The sequence below is a fragment of the Haliaeetus albicilla genome, chromosome 7 (genome assembly GCF_947461875.1).
Source record: "Haliaeetus albicilla chromosome 7, bHalAlb1.1, whole genome shotgun sequence".
NCBI lineage: Eukaryota > Metazoa > Chordata > Aves > Accipitriformes > Accipitridae > Haliaeetus > Haliaeetus albicilla.
Window position 1 is genome coordinate 38,744,176 of NC_091489.1, and position 13,767 is coordinate 38,757,942.

A 13,767-nucleotide genomic window follows, 5' to 3' on the forward strand; every position below is an offset into this window, starting at 1 on the left:
GCAGCCCGCAGCCAGGACCCCGAGCCACGTGCGCGGGGCGGGGCTCGCCGCAGCCGCCGGTTTGAGACCCGGGCGGGGCGGGCGGCACCTCGGTCCACGGCGGACGGACCCACTCGCGCCCGGGGGGGGGGGGGGAAGGCGGCCTCCGCGCTCCGTCCGAGAGGCTTTTCTACGGCCAGGGCCTCCCCGCTGCCAGACCTCCACCACCAGCTGTAAGATCATCTCTGTATTTAATTTCCACGGCCCCTCTGTTCCCCACGCCCTTGTGGAAAAGAAAGCCTGCGAGGCAGCCGGCCCGCACAAGTAGTGTCACAGTCCCCCTCCAGTCCAGGCCCACACCCAACCCCGCGAACGGCCACGCTCTCACGTGGAAGGTACGGTTACAGAGGTTAAACACGGCAACAGAACAGAGGGAGGTTTTTGGCGTCGCTGGGAAAGAACGGGGCCAACAGACACAGAGCGAGGAAGAGCGGGCTGGGTGCCAGGCCACGCAGAAGAGACTGTGGGCTGCCCCCGAGGCAGAGGCTCAAAGCTGTAGTGCAGTGGAAAGTCTTAAAGAGTAAGTCCTGAAAGGAAGAGACAGAACAAGGGATAGAAGGGAAGGTCCTAGGAGAGATGCCGGCGGCAGTGGCGATGCGCTAAGTGCCGCCTCGATGAAGGTGGCGAGTTGCACAGACACTCTGGAGCTCCAGCCGCTAACCCTGCAAGGCTTTGATTGTGCCAGTGAGCGTAGGTCTATGGATGAGACCCTGGTTATCAGTCCAGCCTGTCCTCCAGCTCCTCCTTCTGCTTTTTCCTCTCTGCAAGCCACCGCTGGATCTTCTCTTTAAGCTCCGTGTTTGGTCTGATCTGGTCCATAGTGAGGGGGCTCCGATTGAAAGGATCCGTCTGGTCACTGAAAGACAAAGCATCGAGGAGATTACTGGGAGAGTCCTGGCACTAGAAATAAAAAAAGAGGAAGACAGGCCAGGAAGAGTCATCAGAGAAGTGAAACAGATCCCCAAAAAGTATCAAGGTACAAGGCCCGCGCTTCGTACCTGAGGAGGTGCCGGGCTATAGTCGACCGGTCCACGGTAACACGGGAGGAGGGCAGTATCACCGGGTCTGACATCAGAGTGCTCATGATCGGATCCAGGAATTCATCACAGGCATCCGCATACGTCTCTTCCTCCTGCTGCTGGCGGTCTGCAAGAGACTGATGGGCACGCACAGCTTTTAGAGACTCGGTCTCCCACTTCTTTCAAAAGCAGGATTGCTCCTAACCCGTAGCTAAAGCATTTACAGGTCCGTGCTGGTAGGGAGCTCTCTCAGCTGCCCCACCTGAGCCTCCGATGAAGTCCCACTCCCAGAAATTCAGCTCCACGGCAAAGACGCAGTGACACACAAAAGGAAAAGGATGCCAGGAACCAGTTCCACCTTCCCCCCCCCCCCCCCCCCCAAGCTTAAATTCACTCTGGTTCTCACCTTGATCCTCTCAGCCAGGTTACTGAAAGACACTATCATGTTGCCAGGCTTGTTGATTTTCTTCAGAACCCGAACAGTCTGGGCAAAGAGCATCGGTGAATAGGAGCGGCCGTCCTTGGGCACCGTGGCACAGAAATTTTCTTCATCCCTGGACCACAGGTTAAAAGAGAGCGAAGGTTTAAGAACCCACATTTATCGGGCTGCAAAACACAGTCCACGCAACAGCAGCACTTGCTTCACCACAGCAAAGAACTCAAAGCTAGAGAAAAGCTTGACCATAATTAGGCATTTCTCCTGGGTCCTCTCCAGAGTGACCCATGGTACGAATGTAACTGCTATCATGCTTAACCTCCATCCCTGCTAGCTGGGTTGTGGCTGACGTCCCTGGGTAATTTAAGTTACAATTGCTACAAAAGAGCACAGCATGCTTCCGAAAGGCCCACTGAGGACTGTGGAAAGCATGCAGAGCGATTCTGTTAGCACTGTTCCTGGAGGGGAGGCTCCCCCGCCATGAGGCAGGGGGCCACAGGGCTCTGCCAGCCAGGATGTCCCCAGGATGGCTCCCACCACCCCACACGCCAGCTCTCCCTTGTCACCTACCCAAGGTTTAGGTAGATGGTACAGATGTCAGACACAAGCTGCTGAGGCTTGAAGTCAAACTCACTGAAATCCTTGACCTTCAGAGCTCCCATTTTAGGGCCAACAAGGTGTTGCAGGAAATAGTTGAGCATGGAGATGATGCGCTCAGCAAGGAAAGGATGCACAAACAGGGACTTAATTTCTGGAACAGAGACCAACCGTTCCCTCAGCTCCACAGCAATCCCGTCCCGCTCCAACCACCCTAAGACCAAGCTCGCGCCTGCCCACTCCCAGGCAGGGCCCTTCTCCGGATCCTGGCGGGCAGGAGGGGTTGCTCTCCCTACCTGAGGTCAGAAAGGCCAGAGTGCCAATGGTTTCATTGGACATGATGTTGTGGAAGCGCGCCAGCTGACCAAACATCTGCAGGCTCGACTCCTTCTCGCGGCGAGCCTCCTGGGACAGGCTGTCCCATTCGCCACGGTCCTTCTCAATCTGCTGAACTTTAATCTTACTGAGGTACTGCAAAGACACAGCAGGGAAGCGTCTGGGAGAACAGGCAGGTAAATGGGCAACAGCGGCTAAGCCAGACCTGTTCTGCTGTGCTCCGGGCTGACAGAGGCCAGGTCAGGATGCAAAAGGTACAACATGAGTGCTTGAAAAGGCCTCTCAACAACCACACATGTTTTGCAAACCCCACAACATTCGTTTGGACAGCAAACCATAGAAAGTCCATAAACATGCACAACCAGATGGGCGATGGCCACATCACCCGTCTTATGTGCCAGCCTCCCGACAATCAAAGCTCCCCCAAAAAGCCCTTTCTAGCAGCAACAGGCAGCTCCAAAACGTGTGGAGAGACAGTCATCATGCACCAAGGACATCAGTTCACCTGGCACTCTCCTTGTAAACCCAAAGGAGAACTGCCTGGAGACAAAAGGCCTTTGTTAGGATAAAGCACCCGTGCAAAAGCCAAGGGGGTTTGAAAATCAAAAACTGCAGAAGTTGTTTAAAGCCTGGCTGCGTCCAGATTAGCAGTGGGCAGATTTCCTCGCAACTCCCCCAGCAAGCTTCATGCTCAGTCTGAGAAAAGCCCGTTTGCTCCTCTTTGTTCTGACCTGTCTCCAGAGACCGAAGGGAAGGAAACGAGCACCCTGCCCGCAGGTCCCCAGACCCCACCACCCCTTGGCCTTCACCCTTTCTCCCAGGGCATTGGCCACACTAGCCTGGAATTGTTTCCTGCAAGTATCCACCACACAGATTCATCAGGCAGGAGCAGAGCAAGCTGATACTGTTCTAGGGATAGGAGGTCAGTATCACACCTAGCCATCTTCAGGGGAGTGAGAACTGTTGCTTACGTGACACTGACTACACGTGCACTCAGCCCTACCTGTATGGCTTCATCCAACAGAAAAATGGCATCATTCATGAGCAAATTAAGGAAGCGCAAGAAGAGAGGGGGGTTCATTGCCTCCAGGTTCTCTGAGGCGTAATCAGCCAGAGCCTGCAAGGAATGACGGAACGGTGAATGCTGTGGCACAGTTGCAATGGCAGGGGACAGATCTGCATGCTCCATACAGAGCTGCGCACACACACGCCTATGTATGCACCTCTTCCCTCACCTTTATGCTCTGCCGGTACGAATCTGTGCCCCACATGTACCTCAGGATGGGATACATGGGACGGCGGTAGTTAAACTTCTGTTCAAACTGGTGCGGGTCACCTAGACATTAGCAAAAGTAAGAGCATTTCAGGAGGGCAGTGGGCATAGGCAGGGGCTGCCAATTTCTTTTCAGTTTGTTGGTAATAAAACCCATGCTCCCGTACAGGTCAGTGAAATCTGTCACCGATTTCAAACCAGTGCAACCAATCCTGTGTTAGAAGAGGGCGGGTGAGGACCCACTATCAGTGCTGCTGAGCTGAAAAGCTTGAGCTCTGGAGGTTATCCTTTCTAGCTACGCAGTTCTGCATAAGCCAGAAGTTTGGAAAGACGGATGCTTTGCTGGAATGCCGCCTGCCTAACACAGCTGAGCAGCTTAACAAATTGCAAATAGATTCATTTATTTCACTGATGTACTTCAAACCCTGGAGACCCCCCCTCCCGCAGATGTTACAGAAGGAACACAACTCTTCCCCTTTTGAGCTTACCAGTAAACTCGATATCCACAAAGACTTTGATAAGCGCCTCGGCAAGGTGGGCAGCGTTTTGGTAAGAACAGAACACTCGCTTGCGATGAAACACACTTGAGACGAGTGGGTTCTGGGCCTGATCTAAGTGAGGCATCACAGCTTCCAACACTTCTGCCAGCTTAGCTCGCAGATGAGGATTTTTCATCCTGCAAGAGAAAACAACAAAGCAAATCCAGAATGGCAGGAGAGCCAGGGTTTGGGACTGAGCTGCTCAGGAAACGCTCCAGGAGCTGCACCCACCCGTGCAGGAGCACCCACTTGTTGCAGACCATCTGTAAAGCTAACGCCCACATCCAGTGGCTCACTCCCAATAAACCTGACTTGTCCCAGCTGTTTACTTACTGCCCAGTGACTTGCTTCCTATTTATCCTGCAAGTCCAAAGCGCTTTTGCCTGCTGAGCCCACTGTCCAGTACAAATCACTGAGGTGAGGGTATAACTTTCCTCTGCTGCAGGTGTGGGGCAGAAACCAAGCCACGTACCCAAGGTCACACTGTAGGGCGCTGCCAAGAAGAACTACAGCCTCCATCTCCCCAGGGCCAGCCCAGGGACAGTGGGAGCAGTGAGAGCTGCCTACCACATGAAATCACCTGCTCCTGCAGCCACCACGAGCTCGCTGTATTTACACATGCAAGTACAAACAAACGAACAGCAGAAATGTGGCGTGTGCGGCAATGTCTTATCAGGAAGATCGATAAAACAACTCAATTTTGTTCAGTGCTCAGTTACCATAGTAGACTTCATACAGATACTCCAAACAGATCAATCCCAATAGCTTCCTTTAACAAGTACCAAAATGACTCTAGCTGACGAGGCTCCTGCATACTGCGACCAAACAAGTATTTAGACACCGAATCCCCTTTGTACCTCACGTGAAACCCGTGTCCTTCTGGCAGGGCCTTGTTCGCTGTGCCTCCTGTGGGCAGAATTTAGCTTTTCCCAAAGAGATCAACCCACTCATGGTTATGTAAACCAAGCCTCAAGACATCTCTGAATTTCCACTTGCTTGTTCCCCTCTGGGTGCTCTGCAGATCTGTGCACAGGGCTCACACCTGAGGCGGCACGTACCTCTCCACATCACCCATGAAAACAGTAACAAAGTGAAGAATGTGCTCCAGAGAATCGGCGGAAGTCTCCAAGATGTCATCAGCAAAACGCCGCAGGAAAATGAAGAAGTCGCCCAAATTATCAGCAAAGAATTCTGCAAACAGAGATTGTATGTGAGCTCCTCCTTGGGTGGCTCACTTTGCCCTTTTCTAGCCTCCCGTCTACCCTCCCCTCATCACCCCGATTCCCATCAAAGTTTCAGGAACTAACTAGCTGTATCAGAACACCGCAGTCATGAAGGATGCCTAGCCTGATGAAATTAGTAACGCACAGGATTTGCTTCACCTCTCTCAGCAGTCAGGTCACTTACAGGGCAAAACCCAGCAGCTGTCTGCTGACTGTACTCGCTGTTACACAAAAAAACCCCCATGGCAAGAAAGCCTCTAGACAACAGAAACCACAAGGAGGATTTTGCGCATAGAGAGAATAGTAAATCAGCATAGTATTTTGCAAAACTTTGCAACTTGGCCGTGAGTGGGATCTTTAAAAGGTCAGCAGCATCAATACCCTAACTATGCCCCCCTCAAAACCCCCAAATTTTCCCAGAGCAACCCTCTTCAAAGGGAATATTCTGCACAAAGAAAGATGCCACCGGTTGTAGCACTGTGTCCTGCCCTGGACAGAAACATGCTTCCTCAGACAGCTCTCCCAGTGCTTATCCGAATGGTACCAGGATTATAGCCTGTAAGGTGAGCTCAGAGGTCCCAGGTTTCTTTGGAGTTTCTGACCTCGCTGCTGACAGTTTGATGTTGTGACTGACCTTCCCTACTCTTCCTTACGTGCTCTGGAACCCTTCTTTTCAAAGGCAGAATGCCCTTTCAGCACCTCAGTGAAGAGGAAACCCAGGTGCTATGAACATCTTAAGGAACTGGGCCACGTACACATAGCTACTCTAAATGCAGTATTATACGAGTAGCTCTAGACTCGGATGGTTAATTGCGGGAGGCACACAGACAGACCGCCAGCAGGACAGGCAGCTTCACCTGGCACATAGGCCAACGCGCTGTTTTCCACCTCTGGCAGCGGGAAGGTCAGCTCTAGTGGCTCTGTCCCATGGTTTCCCACGGCCAGCTGCACCAGCAGAACCGCCATAGACACCTGCAGATTCAGGCAGTTCTGCAGCATCTGTGGCTCTGTCATCGCCGTCTTGGTGGAGAGATAGATGGTCATCAGGCGCTCGAACTGCTCCCTGAGGCTGTCGGCAGCAGGGCTGGAGCTCTGCTGAGCTTCTCGCCACGCTACTTGCAGGCGATGAAGGCTTTGGTTTATCTTTACCATCTGGTCGTGCAACCTACCCGGAAAACAAGGCAAGAAGGAGATGACACGAGATGTACAGACTGCCTAAGCGATACGTAAGCCAGCACATGCTTTTATCCTGCTCATGGCGATAAGAGTTCCGCACACTTGAGCTCAAACCGTTTCGTGGGGATAAATCTGTCTGGGGCACCAGCAACAGGAAAGCCTTTAGAGAAAGGCAAGCCAGGGCTTGGGAGGATAGAATCATAGAATAATTTAGGTTGAAAAAGACCTTCAAGATCATCAAGTCCAACCATCATCCATGCCCACTAAACCATGTCCCGAAGTGCCTTGCCTACGCGCTTTTTTAATACCTTCAGGGATGGTGACTCAACCACTTCCTTAGGCAGCCTATTCCAATGTCTGACAACCCTTTCAGTAAAGAAATTTTTCCTAATATCCAACCTAAACCTCCTTTTCCGCAACTTGAGGCCATTTCCTCTCGTCCTATCTCCAGCCACCTGACAGAAGAGACCAGCACCCACCTCACTACAACCCCCCTTCAGGCAGTTGTAGAGAGCCTCCTTTTCTTCAGACTAAACAGCCCCAGTTTCCTCAGCCGCTCCTCATAAGACTTATGCTCCAGGCCCCTCACCAACTCGGTTGCCCTTCTCTGGACATGCTCCAGCACCTCAATGTCTTTCCTGTAGTGAGGGGCCCAAAACTGAACACAGTACTCAAGGTGCGGCCTCACCAGCGCCAAGTACAGAGGAACAATCACCTCCCTGCTCCTGCTGGCCACACTATTTCTGATACAGGTCAGGACACCATTGGCAGCCTTAGCCACCTGGGCACACTGCTGGCTCATATTCAGCCGGCTGTCAACCAGCACACCCAGGTCTTTCTCTGCCAGACAGCTTTCTAGCCACTCTTCCCCAAGCCCGTAGCACTGCATGGGGTCGCCGTGACCATAGTGCAGGACCCGGCGCTTGGCCTTGTTGAACTTCATGTAATTGGCCTCGACCCATTGATCCAGCCTGTCCAGATCTCTCTGTAGAGCCTTCCTACCCTCAAGCAGATCGACCCTGCCTTCCAACTTGGTGTCATCTGCAAACTTGCTGAGGGTGCACTCGATCCCCTCGTCTAGATCATTGATAAAGATATTAAACAAAACTGGCCCCAACATCGAGCCCTGGGGAACACCACTTGTGACCTGCTGCCAACTGGATTTAAATCCATTCACCACAATCCTCTGGGCTTGTTCATCCAGCCAGTTTTTCACCCAGTGAGGAGTACACTTGTCTAAACCATGAGATGCCAGCTTCTCAAGGAGTACGCCATGAGAGACAGTGTCAAATGCCTTGCTGAAGTCAAGGTAGATAACATCCACAGATGCCAGATACCAGGGATACCAGACCCTGCTGAGGAACTGCAGCGGCCTGCAGAGTGGTCAGGAAAACCGACGACCACTGCAAAACCCTCTGCAGGTGTGTGGACAGCAAGCCAGCACAGCTGCGAACCCCCTTAGGTTATCAAGGTCAGGGATCCAGCAAGCCCGAGATGCCGGCAAGGTGACATTTTCAGTTTCCCAGCAACAAGCCACTTGCATAACTTTTTCATTGAACTCTATATTTAGAGAATAAACCAGAAGGGGACGGTGCTTGGATCAGCAGTGACCTCACAGTATCCAGGCAACGATTTGCAGAGGGAAGCTGAGAAAAACAGTGTGTTCTGGTGTCCAGAAAATCCCTTCCTGGAAACGGAGAGCTATCTCACTTTTCTCCTTCACGTACAATCCATTTACTGGGGCAGTTTGGAGAGCTGGCAGAAGGCAAGTGCTCTGCCGCCAAGACACTTTCAAGTAGAGAAGTGAGATGCCAGCGGTCTGCTCCCCCGCAGACAGAGAGGAAACCAAACAATCCATGGACACCCAGCACTTGGCTGTTGAGTTTCTCTAAATAATGCGGAACCTGTAAGACTTAGCATTGACTGTGAGCCCCAGTGAACAAAATTCCTTTCCGAAATCAGTCAGCCTGAGGCTCCCAATGTCGGTCAAAGCACGCAGTGTAAGGTACTCAGCTCAACTGGCCTGCTCTGTGTTCTGAATATTTACTAAAAATTTATGCGGCCATACACAGGTGGAAGACAGCACTGGCGGCAATCTGAGAGCAATTACCTGTGAAATCCCAAGTGAAGGGTGTACTGTGTGAGGACCAGGTTTTCCGTCACCAGATTGTAGCTATTTGCAAACTCTGGCTCTTGCTCGCTCAGAGCAGGTATCAAGCATGTTTCTTTTTCCAAACCTGGAACAAAAAGCATCTCTGCGTCAAGCCTGGCCCAGCAGCATTGGTGAGGAGAGGGCTCAAGAGGGCCCCTGCCGAAGACACAAAACAAGTGCTAAGGATGCTAGGCAGCCTTTTCTTTGTATTCTGCTCTCCCCTTGCTCCTCTGTAGTCACACCTCTGACTCTCCCTTTACTGGCACGCGTCGGGAGGGTGCTACTGGGGGAGGTAAGGACCTGAGGAGATCCACTTTCTCATTCCCTTGCTCCCCTACAGTGTGGGGCCTACCTTTCATATGTACGTTCTTGCTCCTCCTCTCCTCTTCATTCAGCTCCTTCAGGGCACAGTAAGTGGGGTTGAAGGTTAGCAGCCTCGGAGATTTTGGTTTGCAGAAGGGCTGGCACAGCTTCAGGAGGGCAGCTCCCAAGTTGAGGAAGAAGGCATCTGAGGCGTACATCTGGAAGAAGATCTCCGGCATCTGGTTAGCCCAAATCTTGGTGCGACCCGCGTTCGCATGGAGGCAGTTTCCCAGCCAGGAGAGAATCCTGTGCTTCGTCTCTGGAGACAACTGCAACAGGTTCTTCAGCATCTGGTAGATCTTCTCGTGGAACTGGGCCATAAACTGTCGGGGGGGAAACAGAACATGGTTGAGGGTGTTGGGATGGCTCTTTTGCCTCTTCCATCCTTAAGGCTCTCAGAGCATTCCTTGCTCCAGACCACACCCTGCTCTTTAATGGCAGGGCTTTCAAAGTCAGTCATGGCCCACATGCCTCTGTTAATCACCACAGACCCACACCTTAGGAGTGAGTCAAATCCTGAGGCTGGCAGCAAAGAATAATTGGGGACGTACTCAAAAGTGTAGTCAAGAGCAAGTTGTTTCTGTGGGGAGTAAAACCCAAATTCTTGACGAGTTTTTGGCAGCAACAATGACCCTGAAAGAACGCATGACTGGGAAAGCCCCCCTCTGTGACCACTTCTGCACCCAAGTCTCCTCCTGTATTTATATCCTGCATTCTGAGGCTTCCCTCCTTCTGAAACATTCCTGAAGACCCTCCTAGCACCATTCCCCTGAGGAGGGAGGCTATTTACTTCCATAACGAGAGAGCATGTTGCCTAGCCCTTTCTCCACCAGGGAGTCAAACAGCATTTTAATTACAGGACAGGTACTACAACCTATTTTGCGGTGATCACAACACCTAAGGCAGATTACCTTCATGTAGCAGCTCAAGTTACGGTGCCTGTATCTGTTCCATGAGTACCACCCTACCCTTGTCCCAATACTTGGACAACTGCTTTGATAAAACAGGACTTGCTCATCACAACAACCCGAGGAAGGGGGCTAAACTGTTCATGTGTTACGGTTGGAGGATCCAAAGCAGTTTTGTGACTTGCTTAGTCATGAGCCAGATTATTAAAGAGCCAGCGGGAGAACTCAAGGCCTGACATCATGTCTTTAACCCTCAGGCAATGAGAGGCCATTAAAACACACAGGGAAGCAGTACTGCCACGCTTCAGCCCACCTGGTGGATGTTGGATTCCTGCACTTTGATCTCTTGTGGGCTGGATCGGGATGGATTCAGAAAATAGCCGTGGTTTTCTACTACGCCAGGTGTCTTTAACAAGCAGGAGATGTTTAAAATGGCACCTAGCAAAGTCTTCTGGTACATCTGTCCGTTGCTGGGATCCTTGGGCTGGATGTAGCCTGCAAAAACCTAGGGAACACAGCAGGGCACGCTGACAGTTGTATAAAATCCCAGTTAAAAAACCCACAAACTGAGGGGTTTGGGACAGGTTATCAGAAAGGAGGGGAGGAGTAAGAGTACACACACAAGGTGTTGTTAATGCTGCACTGTCAGTTTGACCTCTACCGATATGTGCCCCTCCTGCAAGTAGAGCCTGCAAGGAGCTCTTGATCAGGCCACTGCACCCACCTTTGCTATGTCCTTCTGCTTCGTGAAGTAGAGGAGCACATCGAGGTACGTGTACAGCAGGATCTGGCAGAGGTCCAGGTCCTTGATTCTGCCCAAGAGGATGTCAAACACGGGAACCATGACCTCCCCGAACGTCCGCACCTCCTCATCCATTGTTAAGGCTTCTATGACCTCCTCAAGAAACTCGGTCACATCTTCGAAGTCTAGCGAGGGAAGCAAGGCTGTTACTCACGATACTCCAAACAGCTGAACCTCAGCACGTGTATACCTAAACATAGCCCTCCCTTTTAGCAAGGAGGGGAGCCAAAGCTTCACCCGACTCCACGACGCTCTTCCCGCAGCTTAAGCTAAAGGGTGGCCTCACAGCACGAAGCTAGCGGCGCAACCCAGCTGGACTTACGCGCCCCTCTCAGCGCCTCCAGCATCAGGTCCACCAGCTGCTCGTACACATTCTGGTTGACGTAAATCTCTGGGGTGAGGAGGACAGTGCGAGTGTTTGACACGGTCAGGTTCCGGCAGCGCACGGCGAAGGGCAGCAGGTTCTCCGGGACCTTGGTTATCTGTGCAAGGAGAACGAGACAGAGTTGAGGCCCTGGCACCAGCTTCTGGCCATTAAAACCTCAGCTCTGTCACTTCGGACCAGAAAGCCAGGTGACAAAGCTGCCTTCTTCCTCAGGAGCCCCTGCCCACCTCTTCTCTTGCCCTCCGGAAGCAGGCGTAGAGGTAGCGCAGAATCTGCCTCTCCCCCGCATCCCGGTCGGCGGAGAGGTTCTGCGTGCTGGTGGAGGTCATGTAAATCAGGTGGTTTCCAGGCTCCGGCAGCAGCAAGCGGGTGAAGAGGGCCTAGGGACCAGCAAAGCCAGACATAAACTGAAACAGCCCTGGCAGAGAGACAATCCCTCCAGAAAAAGAAGCACCATGTCACTGCAGGCTAGGTTACTTCTGCCTGGAAGAACACTTGCTATTCCTCATTAATTAACAGAATGCTACACCAAGAACACTCAGGTTTGCTCCTTTGCCAAACAAACGATTTCTCCTTTAAGAGCGACAGAAGTCCTAACAGAAATTATTTTCACGGGAAAACCCACCAAAAAGTCACCATTGTGTCTACGGATAGAGCTGACTGCACGCATGACACCGGTCAAAGTTTATTCAGTAGCACAAGAGACCGCACGCTGCAACATTTGCCTCCCACGACCACACGCAAGTCTTCCCTTGCACCCTGTCCAGGCCAAATTTGTTCCCCTCCCCATCCCCAGCCAATCTGCATGGCAGCAAACTCCCGCAGCCTCCAGGAAGAGGGACTCCAAGCAGTGAATTCTAAACCTTTCTCAACCTCGTACCCCAAAAACCCCATGGCCGTTTCCAGCAAAGCTGTGACTGGCAGCTCCACGCTGAACTTTGGCAAACAGACTGCATTCAGGATGCGTTGTGAGGAAATAAATTCTGTTCCTGTTGCCCAAGTAGGCAGAGTGCCCGAGGCAGGCGGTCCTACCTGCTCGACATTGTCCATGTCCAGCCAGTCCTGGTCGTCCAGGTCCGCGGCCATTTCTTCCAGATAGACGCAGCGCGCTGGGATCCCGTTCCCGCTCTTCATGCTAGGGTCGCCTGAGGAAGCCACAGAACAACCTGTTTCACCCAAACTGACGGAAAACGTGCCAGCAGGCAACTGAACATGCAGGCAGGGCCCTGTCCGTGGCAGAGCCACCCGCTGCAAATTGCTGCACCGAGGCAGGCTCCCGCTCCCAGCGTTCCCCTTCTGATAGATCCAAGGGGGCTCTGCCCTGCGTGAGAGAGTTTCCCCAGCCTGTGATGCCCCCGCCCCCAGCTGCAATGAGGGTTCCCAGCACTCACTGTTGTCCAGAGTGATGAGGAATATCCTCTGGATCATGTGGTTGATGTTGAGCTGCTCGCACAGCTCCCGCTGCGAGCGGAAGGAGCGGCTGATCTCGGCCACCGAGTAGTCGCAGTCATCCAGGCTCTCGGTGACGCTGTTGTCGGAGTCATCTTGGCTGACCGAAGTCTCATCGCCTGCAAAACACGGCTCCTCAGCCTCCCGGCGGGGGAGGTCTCGCCTCTGCCGGAGGGGCCGGCGCCCGCCTCCCGCCCCGCCAAACCTGTCAGCTGCCGCAGCTGCTGCTGCTTCTGGACGGCGGCGAACTGCTTGGCGTCGGCGATAGAGCCGAAGAGGGCGGCGAAGGGGTTGCTGGAGATGCTGTTGTTGTTCTCCTGGTCGGTCATCTCCCCTCAGGGCCGCGCCATGCGGGGGAGGGGGGGCCGGGGCCGGGCTGCGGGGAGAGCCGCCGTCAGGGCCCGGGCCCGGGCCCGGACCCGGACCCGGACCCGGCGGGCAGCGCTGCCCGCGCCCCGAGCCGCTCCCGCGGACGCGGCCCGCTCGGTGTGAGGCCGCCGGTCGGTACCGCGGCCCGCTCGGCCCTTACCGGGCCCGCCGCGCTCACCTCCGCCGCCGGCGGACAGTACTGCGCGTCACGCCGTCGCGGCACAGTGACGTCACCGCGGTTCGCCGGAAGCCGGAGGGAGAGGGGAGGCGGGCCCTTTGGGAGAACGTCTCGGGGCGGGGCAGAGAGTGGGCGGGCGGCAGCGACCCCTGGCGGCGCGGAGGAGCGAGCGCCCGCCTCCGGCCCCCGGGCACGGGCACGGGCACGGGCACGGGCACGGACACGGACACGGACACGGACACGGACACGGACACGGACACGGACACGGACACGGAGGGGGGACGACAGGGGACGGACGCGTAACCGCGCCTGTTTGCGTGCGGTGAAACACAAACCTCTGCGTAATACCCGCGTCGGCGTTTGCTATTGGCTCAGTGACCTGTATTTTAATATTCATTGTATGCAAATTGAAAAATTAATATGCGGAATGCATAAGCATTATCCGTATGAGCTCATTAACATGCAGGTTGCCTATTTGCATACATAAGCAGCTGTTTGCAGTTGCACAAAGGTACCAAAACAT

General features: G+C 53.6%; 1 protein-coding gene across 1 annotated transcript; it reads right to left on the bottom strand.

Moving 5' to 3' along the window:
* Nucleotides 1-213: 213 nt before the first annotated feature.
* UBE4A (ubiquitination factor E4A) lies at nt 214-13,295 on the bottom strand. Its single transcript, XM_069787853.1, has 20 exons — nt 13,245-13,295; nt 12,903-13,073; nt 12,640-12,816; nt 12,281-12,393; nt 11,476-11,628; nt 11,186-11,345; nt 10,786-10,988; nt 10,375-10,566; nt 9,143-9,476; nt 8,749-8,875; nt 6,320-6,627; nt 5,298-5,430; nt 4,189-4,376; nt 3,663-3,763; nt 3,431-3,544; nt 2,388-2,562; nt 2,065-2,245; nt 1,465-1,612; nt 1,038-1,195; nt 214-895 (listed from the first exon to the last, which is right to left on the bottom strand). Exons 2-20 carry the CDS (start codon nt 13,024-13,026, stop codon nt 757-759), a joined length of 3,228 nt encoding a protein of 1,075 aa, XP_069643954.1. The 5' UTR covers nt 13,027-13,073; nt 13,245-13,295; the 3' UTR covers nt 214-756.
* Nucleotides 13,296-13,767: the final 472 nt, after the last annotated feature.

Excerpts from the sequence above, each read along its gene's own strand:
- UBE4A (XM_069787853.1), bottom strand. The coding sequence starts at position 13,026 with ATGACCGACCAGGAGAACAACAACAGCATCTCCAGCAACCCCTTCGCC. Across the intron at positions 11,629-12,280 it reads ACATGGACAATGTCGAGCAG|GCCCTCTTCACCCGCTTGCT; the intron begins GTAGGACCGCCT and ends GCTGGTCCCTAG. Across the intron at positions 5,431-6,319 it reads CGCGTTGGCCTATGTGCCAG|AATTCTTTGCTGATAATTTG; the intron begins GTGAAGCTGCCT and ends CTCTGTTTGCAG.